Source organism: Macrosteles quadrilineatus, unplaced genomic scaffold, assembly GCF_028750875.1.
Source record: "Macrosteles quadrilineatus isolate MER2022 unplaced genomic scaffold, UCM_ALF_1.0 Scaffold_2__2_contigs__length_208266976, whole genome shotgun sequence".
NCBI lineage: Eukaryota > Metazoa > Arthropoda > Insecta > Hemiptera > Cicadellidae > Macrosteles > Macrosteles quadrilineatus.
This window is the reverse complement of record NW_026542595.1, coordinates 66,563,262-66,579,151: the sequence shown is the minus strand read 5'-3', so window position 1 is coordinate 66,579,151 and position 15,890 is coordinate 66,563,262. Positions and strand designations below refer to the sequence as shown.

The 15,890-nt window shown below is 39.0% G+C and overlaps 1 protein-coding gene across 1 annotated transcript; it reads left to right on the top strand.

Moving 5' to 3' along the window:
- The first annotated feature begins 9,364 nt into the window (after positions 1-9,364).
- LOC128984359 (ATP-dependent DNA helicase PIF1-like) lies at positions 9,365-10,993 on the top strand. The gene has a single exon (XM_054403667.1). It carries the CDS (start codon positions 9,365-9,367, stop codon positions 10,991-10,993), a length of 1,629 nt encoding a protein of 542 aa, XP_054259642.1.
- The last annotated feature ends 4,897 nt before the right edge of the window (positions 10,994-15,890 follow it).

The window sequence follows — 15,890 nt, the reverse complement described above, 5'->3', positions numbered from 1 at the left end:
TTACTGTAGTTGGCCACTACATACTTCTCTGTCTGGTGCACGTTAGGGCTAATATAACAACCTTCACCACTCGTGTTGACGTCCACCAGTATAACACCAGGCAGCGCCATCAGCTTGATGTACCCAGGGTGCGACTATCTAGGACCCAGGCTAGTTATAGTGTGTCAGCCATAAGTCTGTTCAATAAGCTGCCACGACATATCCAGTTGTTGGACTTGAGAACATTTGAGGCAGTGTTAACCACTTTCATCAAGAGCCGGGCCTATTACGATATTTCAGAGTATTAAGGGGATGATTTAAGAAGCCTGTAGCCTGCCGGAAGTATGTAAATAGTTGTAAGTATTGTTTTTTGTATTAGTAATCGTGTAAAGTGACGCTGTCAATCCTACATTGTGGGTAAAAGATGAAGAAGGAGGTATTAAGGTATTAAAGTATTAAGGTACCAAATGATTGGCGATAGCCAATTTTGTCGCTTCGCCGAAAAACTATTTGGCATGAAGAGAACATACATGCCAAACTGTAAGTATTTGTGATGCATTACTTGTCAAGGAGGATCATTTCAAGTTTTTTTGCAATGAATGGATGGAATATTCATGGATCAGAAGTAATAATAGAATACACGAACAAAAATTTTTAGGATTGAATAATTAGTGAAAGCAATAACTTTGGTTGCTGCAAGTAGATTTCTTATATTGTTATTTGAGCGATTATTGCTGATATTTTTCACAACGATTAGTAAAACACCAAGCACACTTGAGTTCTCTAATGCGAACATCCAGCCAGGGCCGTCCGAAGGGGGGGAGGCAACCGGGGCAAGCTGCCCCTGGCGCCATGGCTGAATCCTCATGTTTTCCAGGTTCCGGAAGAATTGGTTTGTGCGTAAGCGGGCAAACTATCACTGATCTGCACCGAAGAGTGGTTGAGAATTTGTATCCCATTTCGGACAAAATCGTAGTATTGATCGGCGTTAATGACTTTTTAAAGGTAGGTTACTTTATTACTTAATCAATAGTCAATTTAATATGCTTTTAACATTGTATTATTTTGATTTTTGAATAAAAGGTCTTTGACCATGTCAAGGATAGTTTGCTGACCTAACAAAAAGGTCGCCGGTTCGATCCTAAGAAAAGTCAACTGCATAAAACGAAACTAGAGCCACATGTTCCTCACCGTATTACTTTAACCCCAGAACTGCCGATTGGTCATTTTATGACCGATCAGGGTCCCTTCTTTAAATCCAGTATTTTGCATGTATTAAAGCTTATAATTAATTTATTGATTTTTAATAAGTATGGATGTATATACAGTGTGGCACGAAAAGGATGGTCGAATTTGAACTGCGTAGTACTAGAAATAAGGGGAAAAGGTCGGGTCCGCTGCCGGCCACCTGTAAGTCGACCATAGTAGCCAATTTTCCATGAGATGGCGCACTGGACTGTCGAGCACCGCGTTATTGCTGAGGAACGGTTTTTTCAGCTGTATCCCATTTTGGTGTATCCCGTAATGGGCTGGTTCCTGATCACAGATCAATATCACGTTGGGTGACTGAATTTCGACAACAGGTTCGTCATGAGTGGTAAATGTACTGAACATCCACAAACAGCACTTACTCCAAAAACATAGAGTGTCAGTGCTTCAAAGTCCGCTACGTTCTTCTTATTGTTTATTTTTATTTTTAAATTTATATGGTTTGATTAACAGAGCCTAATACACAATTTATAACTTACAAGGTATAAATGAATAAATATATTATACTTTATTAAAAAAAATGGCTACAAACTGTACTTATAAAATAATATATAAAAGACAGAGATTTTATTGTCACTAAAAATAAAAGAGTTTTAATAGCCTAAAAACTTAACAAAAAAAAGAACTAGCAGACATAGGCAGTGCTACGTGTGCGTCTGCTAAGTTGCTGTTTAAAAAAAAGAAAATATTGATTTTGTGGAATGGCAATTAAAACGACATTAAGGTTAGATGGAATTAAGGTCGTTATTATTATAGTGATATAAGTAATGTTATTTCCATGAACACAGTGCTGGTGAGCCAGCGCCCATATAGATTTCCGTGGTAGCCAAGAGAGAGGGAGAGTGAGGGAGAGCAGGAGAGTGTGTGTGTGAGTTTACGTGTGTAATGTGGGTAGTGAAGAGTAGTAAATTCGACTGCGGGCAGTCCTAACAATAATAATTTTAATACTTATTATTTTTGTATTGAAATTTTTGTAATGAGGCATTTGAAATTGTCAAGAATCGTAAGTAAGTAAAATTTATGTCTAAAATAATTTACGTTATATTCGTTTCAAAACCGACCATTCTTTTTGCGCCACCCTTTAGTTGGAGATGTTGGCTATCCTCTGGGTGGTAATTTTTTTTGTTGGGTTAGCGTGGTTGAATTATTGTTTTCTTTGTCAGCTGACTTGAAAATTCAAGGTCAGCTGATGAGTTATTTGACAAACAAACAAATATAACAATGATTTTTAATGACATATTTATCAACATTGATTCCTTTTTCCACCGTTGTTTCTCCAGGATGAAAATCCCACTCTTTAACAACTAGAAAAACCTATCCATCACTAATATTTGGATTAGAACAGTGATTTGCTTCACTTATGGGATTCCGAGGACAATTATTTTGTTTGAATTAAGTGTTACTGATTGTTAAACCTGTTGTTGGCTAGAATAAGAACGTACACAGAATGTGTGAAGAAATATCTGCACTTGTGAAAACATTGCATAAGAGAGCCTCAAACATTATTCTTCTCACACTCCCACCAATTCCTCGCTTAGCCAGGAACGGTACACACTTTGATCAACTAGAGATCTATAACTCACACCTGAAGCCTAGGGAACGGTGAGCAAAGATCTAACCTAAACTGGGTATTTGTGATGAGGTATATCATAAGTCAGTTTGAATTCCATAGAAATGTGTTGCGAGACTGCAGTTTGCATCACGATTGAGGTTAACCAAGTCTACTTATTTATTGTAAATACAAGTCTCTATTAATTTTTAAATGGGTTATACTAAGTGCAATTGCTATTGAAGAAAAAGCACTTTGCTTAGGCATACATTAGTAGGAAAAGTATCTATCAAAGTAGCAAAAATAAATGACTTGAGGAGATGTTTGCAATATATCCCTCATGAACATGCTCGGTTCTATGAAGAAATTCTCCAATGGCCTCAAGACAACGCACCTAATGTTATCGAAAACGTTGATGAGACAGACTAAGCTGGTTTAGTAGTAGTATAAGCTGGTGACGTAATTTCGGCCTATTTTCGGCTGATGGAACGAAGATCGGTCCTCAACTCAGTCGGGGAAAAGGTGTTCGCCCTTGATACCTTTTTCTTCACCTGCCTGAACCGCCGAGGTTACGCCGGGGTGAAACGACAAATAATCGGGGTTCCACTGCTACACTTAGACCACATTTTAATCCCGGTCCATGAGCCCGAAGTGGGCAGCTCAGAATACTGGTACCTCATTGACGTAGAACCAAAGAAGTGGGCCATTAGTGCCTACGATTCGCTGCCAGGTCGCCAACATCGACAAGCGTTGGGGAAAACAAAAGAGTTTCTTGACGAAGTTTGCGAGAGGCAAGCGGCGGCTCCTGGGAAATGGCAGCTGTGGGACGGGAGATCCGCAACATCCCAGAACAACCCGTACGACTGCGGAGTTTTTGTATGCAAGTATGCGGAGGCGATCGGACGGGGTGTATCCGTTACGAGCGTCGACGAAGATACAAGAAGTTTCCGCCTCAGAATGGTCCGGGAATTGTCCACCGCAAAACTGGACGTCGAAGAAGAAATGACACTAGAAGAATTAATGGAGGAAGTCGCTCGGTTGGCCCCTCCTGTCCCAGAGATGATGTCGCCGATCCCCAGCCCGGTACAGGAGCACCTGGACGAGATGGAGAAGGAAGAGAAGAACAAGGAAGAGCCAGATGTTGTGCCGACTCAGCCGACCCCAACCCCGACCGAAACGCCCAGCCTAAGACCCCGTCCTAGCTGGACGGCAAGAGCGGCGCGACCGACGCGACCGACAACAGCGACAGATACAAACACATGTTAAGTAATGGGAGTGTCCTAGCTGAGCAGCAACAGCGGCGCCGCTCTTGTCGGTCGCGCTACAAGCGCTTCAAGATACAAACATGTTTGTATTTGGTAGCGCTACACCGGCGACGCGACGGATCAGCACCCAAAACAGCTGCCTCATTCTATGACGCGTCGCCTTGTCGCACCGCTCAGTGTGGACACACATTTAGCCAGGAACGGTAACACTTTGATCAACTAGAGATCTATAACTCACGCCTAAGAAGCCTAGGGAACGGTGAGCAAAGATCTAACCTAAGCTGGGTATTTGTGATGAGGTATATCATAAGTCAGTTTGAATTTCATAGAAATGTGTTGCGAAACTGCAGTTTGCATCACGATTGAGGTTAACCAAGTCTACTTATTTATTGTAAATACAAGTCTCTATTATTTTTAAATGGGCTATACTAAGTGCATTTGCTATTGAAGAAAAAGCACTTTGGTTAGGCATACATTAGGGAGAAGAACAGGATCACAAGTAAATTACCAAAAATTCTGACGGTTGTTACATACTTGATATTTCTCCGCTACCAGGAAGCTTCTTTGGAGGGTAGTAGAAGTTCTAGTTGTAAGATTCTACTACTATTCTCTCAAGCTGTGTTATACAGGGTGTTCCATAACTCTCTGGAGACATGTATATAGCGTTATTGCTTAGGTCAAAAAACACATTTCACCATAGGAACATGGGTCTGTAGTGCCTAGTTTACCATCTGTCTGTACTTACCTATGTGTTTTTTACAAAAAAAATAATAACTCCTAAACGGTTTGAGGAACAGCGTTGAGATTCTGCAAAACTATTTATCCTATTAAGACCAATTTTCGTTTAAAGTAGAAAAAAATCATAAACCCTTTAACCTTCCGTCGAGCGCATTGATTTTCAAACACTAAAGGGCGCTCACGGAAGTTACCTCTGGGAGTACATAAACATTTTAGCAATAAAACTGTAATAAAAACATTTTTTATGAGTCATTACACTATTACTTAAGTTGTATACCAAATAGAAAATGTTATAGTAAAAAATAAAAACGCGTAAGTGTTGTGGATAAAAAGATTTACTTTTTGTACCTATACAATGTTATCGTAACGATTATAATATTATTATAAAACAAATTTTAATATTGTATGACATAAAAACACGTAAATGGTCTTAAAAAATAATAACTTTGTACAAGGACAACTCATTCAATCAAAGCTCTTAGACAAAAATTGCATCAGTTGTAAGGGTTTTTTTTTTAGAAGGATATAATTTTAATTCGAAAGACGATTGTACAGTATTTTAGTTAGAAGACGATTTTATTTTACTCAGAAGGAAGTGTTATTTTACTTAAGAAACTAGTTTTAATTTTATAAATATAAATGTGATTTTAACCCGAAGGTATATGTATTATTTCCTCAAGTATAAATACTTAGTTTATAACAGAAGAATATTTTGTTCTTGAAGCCAAGGTGGGTTTTGTTGTCATCGGGACGTATCAGAGCGATAAGGCATGAGCGGGCAGTGCACCGTCGAACTGTCCGTCCAAGCGCGTTGCAACCTGCACTCGCGACCTTTGTACTGATGTATGGAAAATTCCTGCCCTCATGGGAGGGTATATAAAGGTCTAGGTACGGTGGGAGGACAGTCAAGACAGATCACTCGTGCGGTACGGAAGTTAGACGGCTTGGTGAGTTAACGGTAGTTTTAAAAAAGATATTTCATGTGCTTAAGAATATTTTGCACTGGAATTCGACCATTCGATAGATAGGCTATAAGATAGTTTTAAATAAATTTCATGTGCATAAGAACATTTTGCACTGAAATTCTACTTTTCAAAAAATATAAAATATAAAAATTATATTTTAACGTCAAACCTATAACGTGTGCAAAAGAATCCGAATATTTTGCACCGTTGACGACAAAAGTAAAGTTTACTTTCGTGAGTAGTTAGCGAATGGGGTTTCTGGGACAAAGTAGTTAAAGTGATCAGATTTACGTTAAATTCGATATATAAACTCGACCTGCGCTTAAGAAAATTAAGCACGGTTACCCACGATATTCTTCAACACGAGTAGTTAGCGAAGGGGGTTTCGGGGACAAAACAGGTAAAGTTCCCAGATTCAATTCAAATTCGATATATAAACTCGACCTGTGCTTAAGAACATAAAGCACGGTTACTTAGGGTATTTTTCTCATACCGGCACCGGCTCTAGGTAATTTACTTAAGTTTAGGTATCTAATCGGACTACCCAGTTAGAAGACCAGGTAAGGTTAGAGTTAGTCGGGTGTGGCAGTACATGGTGCACCGCTAACCCAGAGTCAGGTATGTTTAAAGGAAACGTGTGCAATAGTTATATATTGCACCATACGGTTAGGTTGCGTGTGCAATAGTTATATATTGCACCGCTCGGGGTTAGAATAGGCGTAAGGGAGTTCGGCCCGCGTTTATTTTACCCAACGACGATTTTCAGCCATCGAGGCAATAACCAAACTTATTTCCGACCGATTACTAGGTCTGTGATAGCTGTGATGAAAAGAGTTGAACTGGAGTAAGCTTTTGCTTGACTCATACTCATTTCTGAGCTAAGACTTAATATTTACGTTAAGTCGAACCTTGGACGAAATTACCCACGCTTCGACTGTTTTATCCGACAAACTTTATTTGTGAGGTACGTTTTTCGACACCCCGGTAATTTTAACCGTTTTAGTATACTACTACTACAAAATTTACTATACAATTGTTGACCCGGCATGTTTCAGAGGGAATGCCAAATATAAAGATAGTTAAAGGGACTTTTACTATAGATACCAGGCCATTTTCTCAATAATTGTGATTTTTTTCAGTACGCCCAACCTCAGCCTGCAAACTGGATACGAAAATTAAGATTGTCGCTGGATTAGAGAGTTTTGCCTTATTGTATACAACACTGTCCTAAAACAAAGGAATTCCAGCAAATTATGTAGGCTATTTTAATTTGTGGTTCTGATTTTAGGATCAAGTGTGAGGATAGGTGACATTAGCCATCTCTTCATCAACCGCCATGCTGCTACTTCTCTAAGCTGCGACATGGACTTGTTTGAGACGTAAGTACAAAAACTTATATTGGAAGAATGATCTTCAACCTTTTGAAGGAAGTATAGAGTGCAATAGATAAAATATAAGTAATTAAGTAGGTACAAAATGTAACATGTTTTATTATACGTGTAAATTATTGAATAATCTATGCTTCCCAGCAATATTTTCACTCTCTCAAATGAAATCACAGTAACATTATTACAATCATAGCGCTCTTACCAATCCCTTTTCTATCATCACGGCAACATTACTACCTTTTGTCACTTTGGTAACTAAACTATACTGATACAAGTGACAAACAACAATGCTATTATTTTCTGGATATACTGGCAATCTCCTGTTATGGAAGCGATGTCATCACCGATTCCCTTCCCATGATCGTGGCGATGTCTATTGTACAATAACGTTTCCCCGCCAATATCAAAATAATCATCCACTATGGCAAATGTAGTTAATGTCATAACAAACAAATATATTTAACAGTTTAACACCTCACGGTAGTGTTGCTATGGCCATTTGTTAATAGCAGCAAAAATTATAAAATTTATCTATATATAAAGCCAAAAGTACCCTTGAACTTTTGAGAAAACTACAAGTCTCACCCCCATAAACCATATACTTAAAATGTTCGACATGGCGAGAAACCTTGCGCAAAACTATCCATTGATCATAAATTGCCATTTAAGGTCGTAATTCCTTTCTAAAGGGAACTTTTGGATAACTTTTGGACTTTTGGATAAAAGGTTGTACAAAAGTAGTAGCTTCATTGTTTTGTGTAATAGTTTTACATATTTTAACTGTTAAGGACATTTTTTAAAAACCTTCCTAATAAGAAATGAATAAAATATTATCAAGTTCTAAATTCATGGCTACAAGGTAAATTTTGTAGATGTTAAAAAAAGTCTAAAAAATATATTTAAAAATAAAGATTGTTCATAATGGTGCATATCATGAATAGTGTGTTTATTTATTTTTCAGGATGGATATATGGAGTATCGTATTTAAATTAGATGCTGAAGAACACGATTGTGTACCGAATAGATGGATTATATCAAAAGAGCGGAGTTGGTATCCTGACAAATCTAAAAACACTGCTATTAGATTGGCTAGGGAAAAAACTCCTGTGATAAAGGAAAATGATTGGATCCAACTGCGAATATCAATTGTGAAGTTTGGTAAGTAAAAATGCAGGTTACCCTCTGTCACTGCGGTGAACCAGACATCGAGTGTCCCTTTATCGTATTAACCACGACTGTTGTGTTCATGAGTAATGTATTGCCAGTTTTACACTCCATGTAATGTTTGTAGTTTCTTTGTTGGACAGTACACTGGCCAGTATGCCATTTATTTGTATACATACTTTTACATTTGTAAACTAATCTGGTATAGTCTGGGACAGTCACAGTTTGTGCCTTACTTTATATTTAATTTAATGATAATAAGTGAAAGGGTGTGGATGAGGTTTTCTTCAGTATATTTGTTATTTTTTGAATATTTGTATTTTAAAAATAAAAGATTTATGAGACTTTTATACATTAAATTGATTGGGCCTATTTAAATTACTGTCACAATAGGCTAATACTACTTTAATGATTTTACATTAAAAAGTTTAAACAAGACTATAATGACAAGCTTTATCAATTCAGTTAAGGTCCACCGGTCCACAGAGTTTGTTTTCAATCAGAAGTTTTAAAAATGTGAAGAACATTTATGGCACCGATATCGAGATATGTTTCAGGGAGTCTAAAAATATTCAGAGGTGCACTGGTGGATATACATTAAGACTTAATTAGTCGGATACAGGGTATATCAAATCAGTCAGCAACAACAAATCAGCCTTCATCCGATCAAGCTATAGGACTTGCTCCAACGGTTACCTCCCGCTATCTCCGCGTCCCGCCACCTCCGTGTACCGCTACCTCCGAATTTCAGAGTGACCCCTATAATCCTCGGCTACTTCCTGCATTAAGACTTTTTTAGTCCAAACCTAACCTAACTTAACCTAACCTAACCTAACCTAACATAACCTAACCTGACCTGACCTAACCTAACCTAACCCTCGGGTTAAATTTTCATTAAATCTTCCATCCACGGGGCTTCGCAGCCGTGGATGCAATGGCAGCTAACAACGCAGGCAGTGACGGGATTATAAGGGTCACTCGCCTTTGGCTCGACTGTTTTGGGTCTCACCGAGCAGGACAGAACAGTATTACCTGCGTATCCTGCTTATGACTGTATCTTGCCGTGGTTATGCCGACCTCCTGTCCCGCGGTGGACCAAACTGCCGCACTTTTCAAGGGGTCGCGCGGCATCTTGGCTTGGTGCAAGACGAACAGGAGTACCACTACGCACTGCGCGAGGCCGCCACTTTCATGACTGGCCCGAGACTTCGTTCTTTCTTTGTGATCCTCTGCAACATGGGGGCTCCTGCAGCTCTCCTGTGGGATGCCTTCCGTGATTCCATCTGCGAGGACCACATAGAGCGTAATCCTCTCGATGTTGAACTGGCCTACAAGCTAGGTCTCATCGATATTGATCGGAGTCTTCGTCGGCAGGGTTCTTGCGTCGCAGATCATGGCCTCCCCGATGTACACGATGACACGACGGAGTTGGGCAGAGAACTGCTCTTACACGGTGAAAATCAACAGAGAGTGTTTGTGGAGGAGTGGGCGCCAAAGCTCTCTGTAGATCAAAACCGCGTATTTGAGTACGTTACCTCCGTTCTCAATGCCCCTGCCAGCGGAACGTCGTCGAAAATCATTTTTCTTGACGGTCCGGGAGGCTATGGGAAGACCACTCTGATTCGTGTCATTCTCGCATACGTGAGAGGTTGTCGTCAGGTTGCACTGGCATTCGCTAGCTCTGGGATCGCCGCGGGTAACATGCCTGGTGGAACTACAGCTCACAGCATGTTCCGGTTGCCACTCGACTTCGGTGACGGCACCGGCTTTTGGAACATCACCAACGGCTCCCAGCGAGCAGAGCTCATCAGGGCCGCAAGGCTCATTGTCTTTGATGAGGCCCCGATGGCACATCGGTTCGTTTTCGAGGTTCTTGACAGATCCCTGCGAGACCTCATGCGTTCCAGTGAGCTATTCGGTGGTAAAATATTCCTCTGTTGTGGCGACTTTCGCCAGATCGCGCCTGTCGTTGTAAACGCTCGTACTCCAACTGACATTGTTTGTGTCTCACTTCGGGCTTCCCATCTGTGGCAGCATTTCAAAATTTTTGCCCTGACAACAGCTCATCGGACTAGTAGTTCCACAGCCTATTCCGAATTCCTTCTTAGGGTAGGCAACGGAACTGTCAGTTCGACCACTTTCTTGGAGGGACGGAACGAACAAAGTCCAATTCCGCTGCTCGGGATTAGACAAGTGACGTCTTTGACTGATTTGGTCGATTCCGTCTTTCCCGCAAACGTCCTACTCGACTCTGATATGTGTTCGCGACGCGCAATCCTCTCGACTCTGATAGTGAACGTCAAGGAGATCAACGACCACATCTTGAACTCCCTCGACGGTCATCTGTACGAGCTGAGGAGCGCCGACACAGTCGACAGAGAGAACGACGATGGCCTGGATGTCGACGTTCAACTCCTGAACACGGCTACTGGCAAGGGCGTACCAGACCATGTTCTGCGGCTGAAGATCGGTTCTGTTTGCCTCATTATGAGGAACCTCAACATCGCTGAAGGACTCGTCAACGGCACTAAAGTCATCGTAATCGGCATCACCAACCGCCTGATTACAGTGAGACTTCCCGGACGACGCAACCTATCGGAATTCCCCGGATTACCTTTACTTTTGCGTTTGTCGAGGGTTCGCCGTTACGTGTTCGTCGACGTCAGTTCCCACTGATGTTGGCCTATTGCATGACCGGACACAAGAGCCAAGGTCAGACAATAGATTCAGTCGGTGTTGATTTACGGACCGATTGCTTCACGCACGGGCAACTATACGTCTTGCTCAGTAGGGTCAGACATCCAGACCATATTGTAGTTCTCGTACACCCCGAACGTGTCCGAGATGGAATCGCATACGCAAAGAACATCGTGTATGGCGATCTCCTTCTCTAAACCTGATTTGACATTAGCAGTAGGCTAGGGGATCTGCTTAATCAAAACTCCCCGTTGTGACTTGACAACATCGGCAGTACGATAGGGGGCCTGCCTTATCAAAAGTCCCCGTTGTTGTATAAAGTAGTTAGTAAAGTTTACTAACTTGTACATTTGTAAATAATTGTAAATATGGTTCCGACGTTTCCTGGCCTCCCCGTGGCGGAACTGGATATGCCATAAATTGTATGGCTAACCGACAGGGAAACAAACATTACTTGATCAATTTTCATAAATATATACATGAATATCTACTATAATCTATTTAATTCATATGATACTTTACTATTATCAACTTATTCACTTATCAATCGACATACTAATCAATCTACTCATCTTATACAACAGTTCTCTAATTTGAACATTTGTAAGTAATTGTAAATATGGTTCCAACGTTTCCTGGCCTCCTCATGGTGGAACTGGATATGCCATACAGTTTGTGGCTAAATGACAGGGAAACAAACATTACTTAATCTATTTTCATAAATATATACGTCATGAATATCTACTTTAATCTATTTACATCATATATACTTGAATATCTACTATAATCTATTCACATCATATAATACTTTACTATTGTCAACTTATTAACCTATCAATGAACATCAATATCAATTTACTTATCTTGTACAAAAGGTTACTAACTTGTACATATTCAAATAATTGCAAATATGGTTCCGACGTTTCCTGGCCTCCTCGTGGCGGAACTGGATATGCCATAAAGTTTATGGCTAACCGACAGGGAAACAAACCTTACTTAATCTATTTTCGTAATTATATACTTGAATATCTACTATAATCTATTTACTTCATATAATAATTTACTATTATCAACTTATTAACTTATCAATCTCCTCTAATAAATTCATGAAATCGTTATTACTTTAATGTCGATTTTTACTATAACGAACCCTTCTCTCCTCATATTATTACTACATTTGACCAACAACTCAATTGTAAAAATACTTGACTAACATACTCACTTACCGCAAATTTACCCACGATTTTTGTATAGGGGGCTTTCTAATATATTCGTAAAATTGTTTTTATACAACGTAATATTGACCAACAACTCAGTTGTAAAAATACTTAACTAACTCTCTTACCGCAACTTAAAAAATGATTTTTTTATGAGGTGTTCCTTAAGCTCGAAGTTAACTTATATAACTTAATATTGACGGTTTCACTTCTCGCTTTGTTACAACTTAACTCTAATCTACTAATGACGACTAACAGCTAGGGGGCCTGGGGGCCAATCGAGTTAAAAAAAGTTAACTAAAAAGTTTCATTAAAAAAAGTTTCTAATGAGTGCCAAATTGTTCAATAAACCTCCCTTAATATGTATAAAAAAGTTACACGGATTTGAGTGTCGGATTTGGGAAGGAGGGTTAAAAGAAAAGGGGGTTGGATGGGACTTTTTTTTTACTTTTTTGCAAATACCTCAAAAACGGTGCGATTTTCTTAAAATATAATGAATTAAAAAAATAATATATATTAAATTTCAAACAAGATGATGCCATACAATACCTATCTACCATGAACGTGTTAGGAGATATTGAGGGGTAAATGTGATTTTTCTTTTTAATTCTAAAAAGTTGTTTTTTAAATACAGGAAAACCATGGATACCAATAAAAAAGTTTTTGTTCTTTGCATTTTCTCTATTAACTTACTCGTATATGAGCTACAGGATGCGGAATGTACACAACAAGCCTTTTTCCATAAGTGTAACATGCTGTAACTCCTAAACGAGTAGCTTTTAAGAGAAAATGTCAAAATTAAAAATGTTTTTAAATTGGATTTATATACTAAAACAATCATAAACTACAGGGTGTTCCATAAGAAATAACAAAGTTGTCTGCCATATTGGAAAATGGCGAACATATTTTTAAAATTGGGAACCATTCCAAATCATCTAAAAAATAAAAAAATAAAGGGGAGTGTCCCATAAGAAGTCAACTAACTGTATAACCCATGATAAAAAAGTTAGCTATTGGTTCACTTTAGGTGAGACATCCTGTATACAGGGAGTCCTGTAAGTAAACAGCCAAACCCCAGGTAATGGTTCTATGGGTGAAAATAAAAAGAAAATCAAGAGTATTTTTTCCAAAATCGCTTCGTTAACCAGATAGCCTATTTGCCATTTTGTTTTTTTTTCACACAAACATTATTTCATCTCTGAATTTTTAACCGATCATTAACAAACTTAGTATGTATGTTGAGGTAAAATAGACCAACGTTAGAAAAAAAATATCTTAATCCAATAAAAATTTTAAAATGGCGGCCATTTAATTTTTTAAAATTGAAATTGCTAGAAATGGCTAATTTTATGAAAAATGTCTGTAACACTTTTATTTAGCTTTTAAAATAATAAAAAATAAATAAATATTACGATTTTTATTTGTAAAATGAGGCAACCCTGAATAGCGTAGCCTTAATCACAATAATTTTACAACTAAAAATCGTTGTAACTTCAGTTATTTTTTATTCCATCTTCTTAAGAATTCAAACGGTAGAGAGAGAGGAAGAGTTCACCGTGTTCCCGTATCTAGGTAGGTTTGTCTTTTTTAGGTAGGTAAGTCATATTTATTTATATTGTAGTTATATTTGTGATAAAATGGAAAATAAAAAGTGTTACTTAACAAAATTTACAAAATTACTTATGAATAAAATTCCCAACACCGTTTTCACACCCTCCTACCCAAGACCGGCACGAAAATCAGTGTAACTTTTTTACACATATTAAGTGAGGGTTATTGAACAATTTGGCACTCATTAGAAACTTTTTTTATGGGTGTCCATGGGTTTCCTCCATTTAAAAAAACAACTTTTTTAGAATTTTATGAAAAAAAATCACATTTACCCCTCAATATTACCTGAACCGTTCATAGTAGATAGGTATTGTATGGTATCATTTTGTTCGAAATTTAATGTAGATTATTTTTGTAATTCATTATATTCTAAGAAAAACGCACCGTTTTTGAGGTATTTGCAAAAAAGTAAAAAAGTCCCATCCACCCCCCCTTTCCTTTTAACCCTCCTTCCCAAATCCGACACTCAAATCCGTGTAACTTTTTTATACATATTAAGGGAGGTTTATTGAACAATTTGGCACTCATTAGAAACTTTTTTTATGGGTGTCCATGGGTTTCCTCCATTTAAAAAACAACTTTTTTAGAATTTTAAGAAAAAAATCACATTTACCCCTCAATATTACCTGAACCGTTCATAGTAAATAGGTATTGTATGGTATCATTTTGTTCGAAATTTGATGTAGATTATTTTTGTAAATCATTATATTCTAAGAAAAACGCACCGTTTTTGAGGTATTTGCGAAAAAGTAAAAAAAGTCCTATTTCACCCCATTTTCGACCCCTCCCCCCAAAACCCGACACTCAAATCAGTGTAACTTTTTTTTACATATTGAGGGAAGTGTACTCAACAATTTGGCACTGGTTTGAAACTTTTTTTTTTTGGATGTCCCGGTTTAGGTCTAATTGCACCGTACTAAATGGGACAAAACATCGTCTGGACGTTCGGTTGTAACAGTTTCATCGATGGAAAATTTTACTTTAGTAATGGAGTATTGTCCACCGATGAACGCCGCATTTACCAGTAAAAGGGAGGCTAGAGCACGGACATTCTCGCACACAAAAAGCCTTGCCTTATTCTTGCTCTCATCGCTGTCTCGACGACGGCTCTCATTCACCCCGTGGGAATCAAAAAGGTAGAGTCGTCCTTGGTAACGCCAAAATGCGACTGCTACCAATTGACCCGTGAACACAAAGCCGCCATCGACAGAGTCGCCGGGCATAGCTGTTTCCAGCATTGATGTTAAATTGCTGGTCACGTCGTCCAAGCTGGCGATGCAACGCGGATATAAATCATCTCCAACAGGAGAGATTTCCTCAATGGCTACACTATGACCTGCAACCACGAAGTTCCTGGCAAGGTCCTCAGGGAACAGATACCTATGTAGGACGTTATACTCACGGCGAGATTGCGTATACAGACGATCACCGGCCATGAGTATCTCGTCAATAGCGTTGGTACTGAATCCCCCGCGAAACACTTGCCAGGCGAGTGCACAGGCTGCATTAGCCATGCACTGAGCATTGCTGCTCTCTTTGAATCTTGGATCTCCCTGATGGAAAGACCCAGCAGCAACACAAGAGTGATCCATACATGACCCCTATAATCCTCGGCTACTTCCTGCATTAAGACTTTCAGTCCAAACCTAACCTAACTTAACCTAACCTAACCTAACCTGACCTGACCTAACCTAACCTAACCCTCGGGTTAATTTTTCATTAAATCTTCCATCCACGGGGCTTCGCAGCCGTGGATGCAATGGCAGCTAACAACGCAGGCAGTGACGGGATTATAAGGGTCACTCAAGAATTCGGAGGTGGCTGGACAGATTTGGGTTCGGAGATAGCGGAACGCGGAGATAGTGGGAGCACACGGCTCCAACAACAGAACTTGAAGATGATGACGGGACCTTTGAAGACATCTTAAAACTGTTCCCAATTTCTAATATTGGTGATTTTAAGAAGTGGGACAACAATATTCAAGAGTAAGGATACCGCAACCAAGTTGTGAGTTTTTCCCGGATCTTAGTGTTATTTATCTGAACTAT

Bases quoted from the DNA above. Each gene is read 5' to 3' on its own strand.
- LOC128984359 (XM_054403667.1), top strand. From the start codon at position 9,365: ATGACTGTATCTTGCCGTGGTTATGCCGACCTCCTGTCCCGCGGTGGA.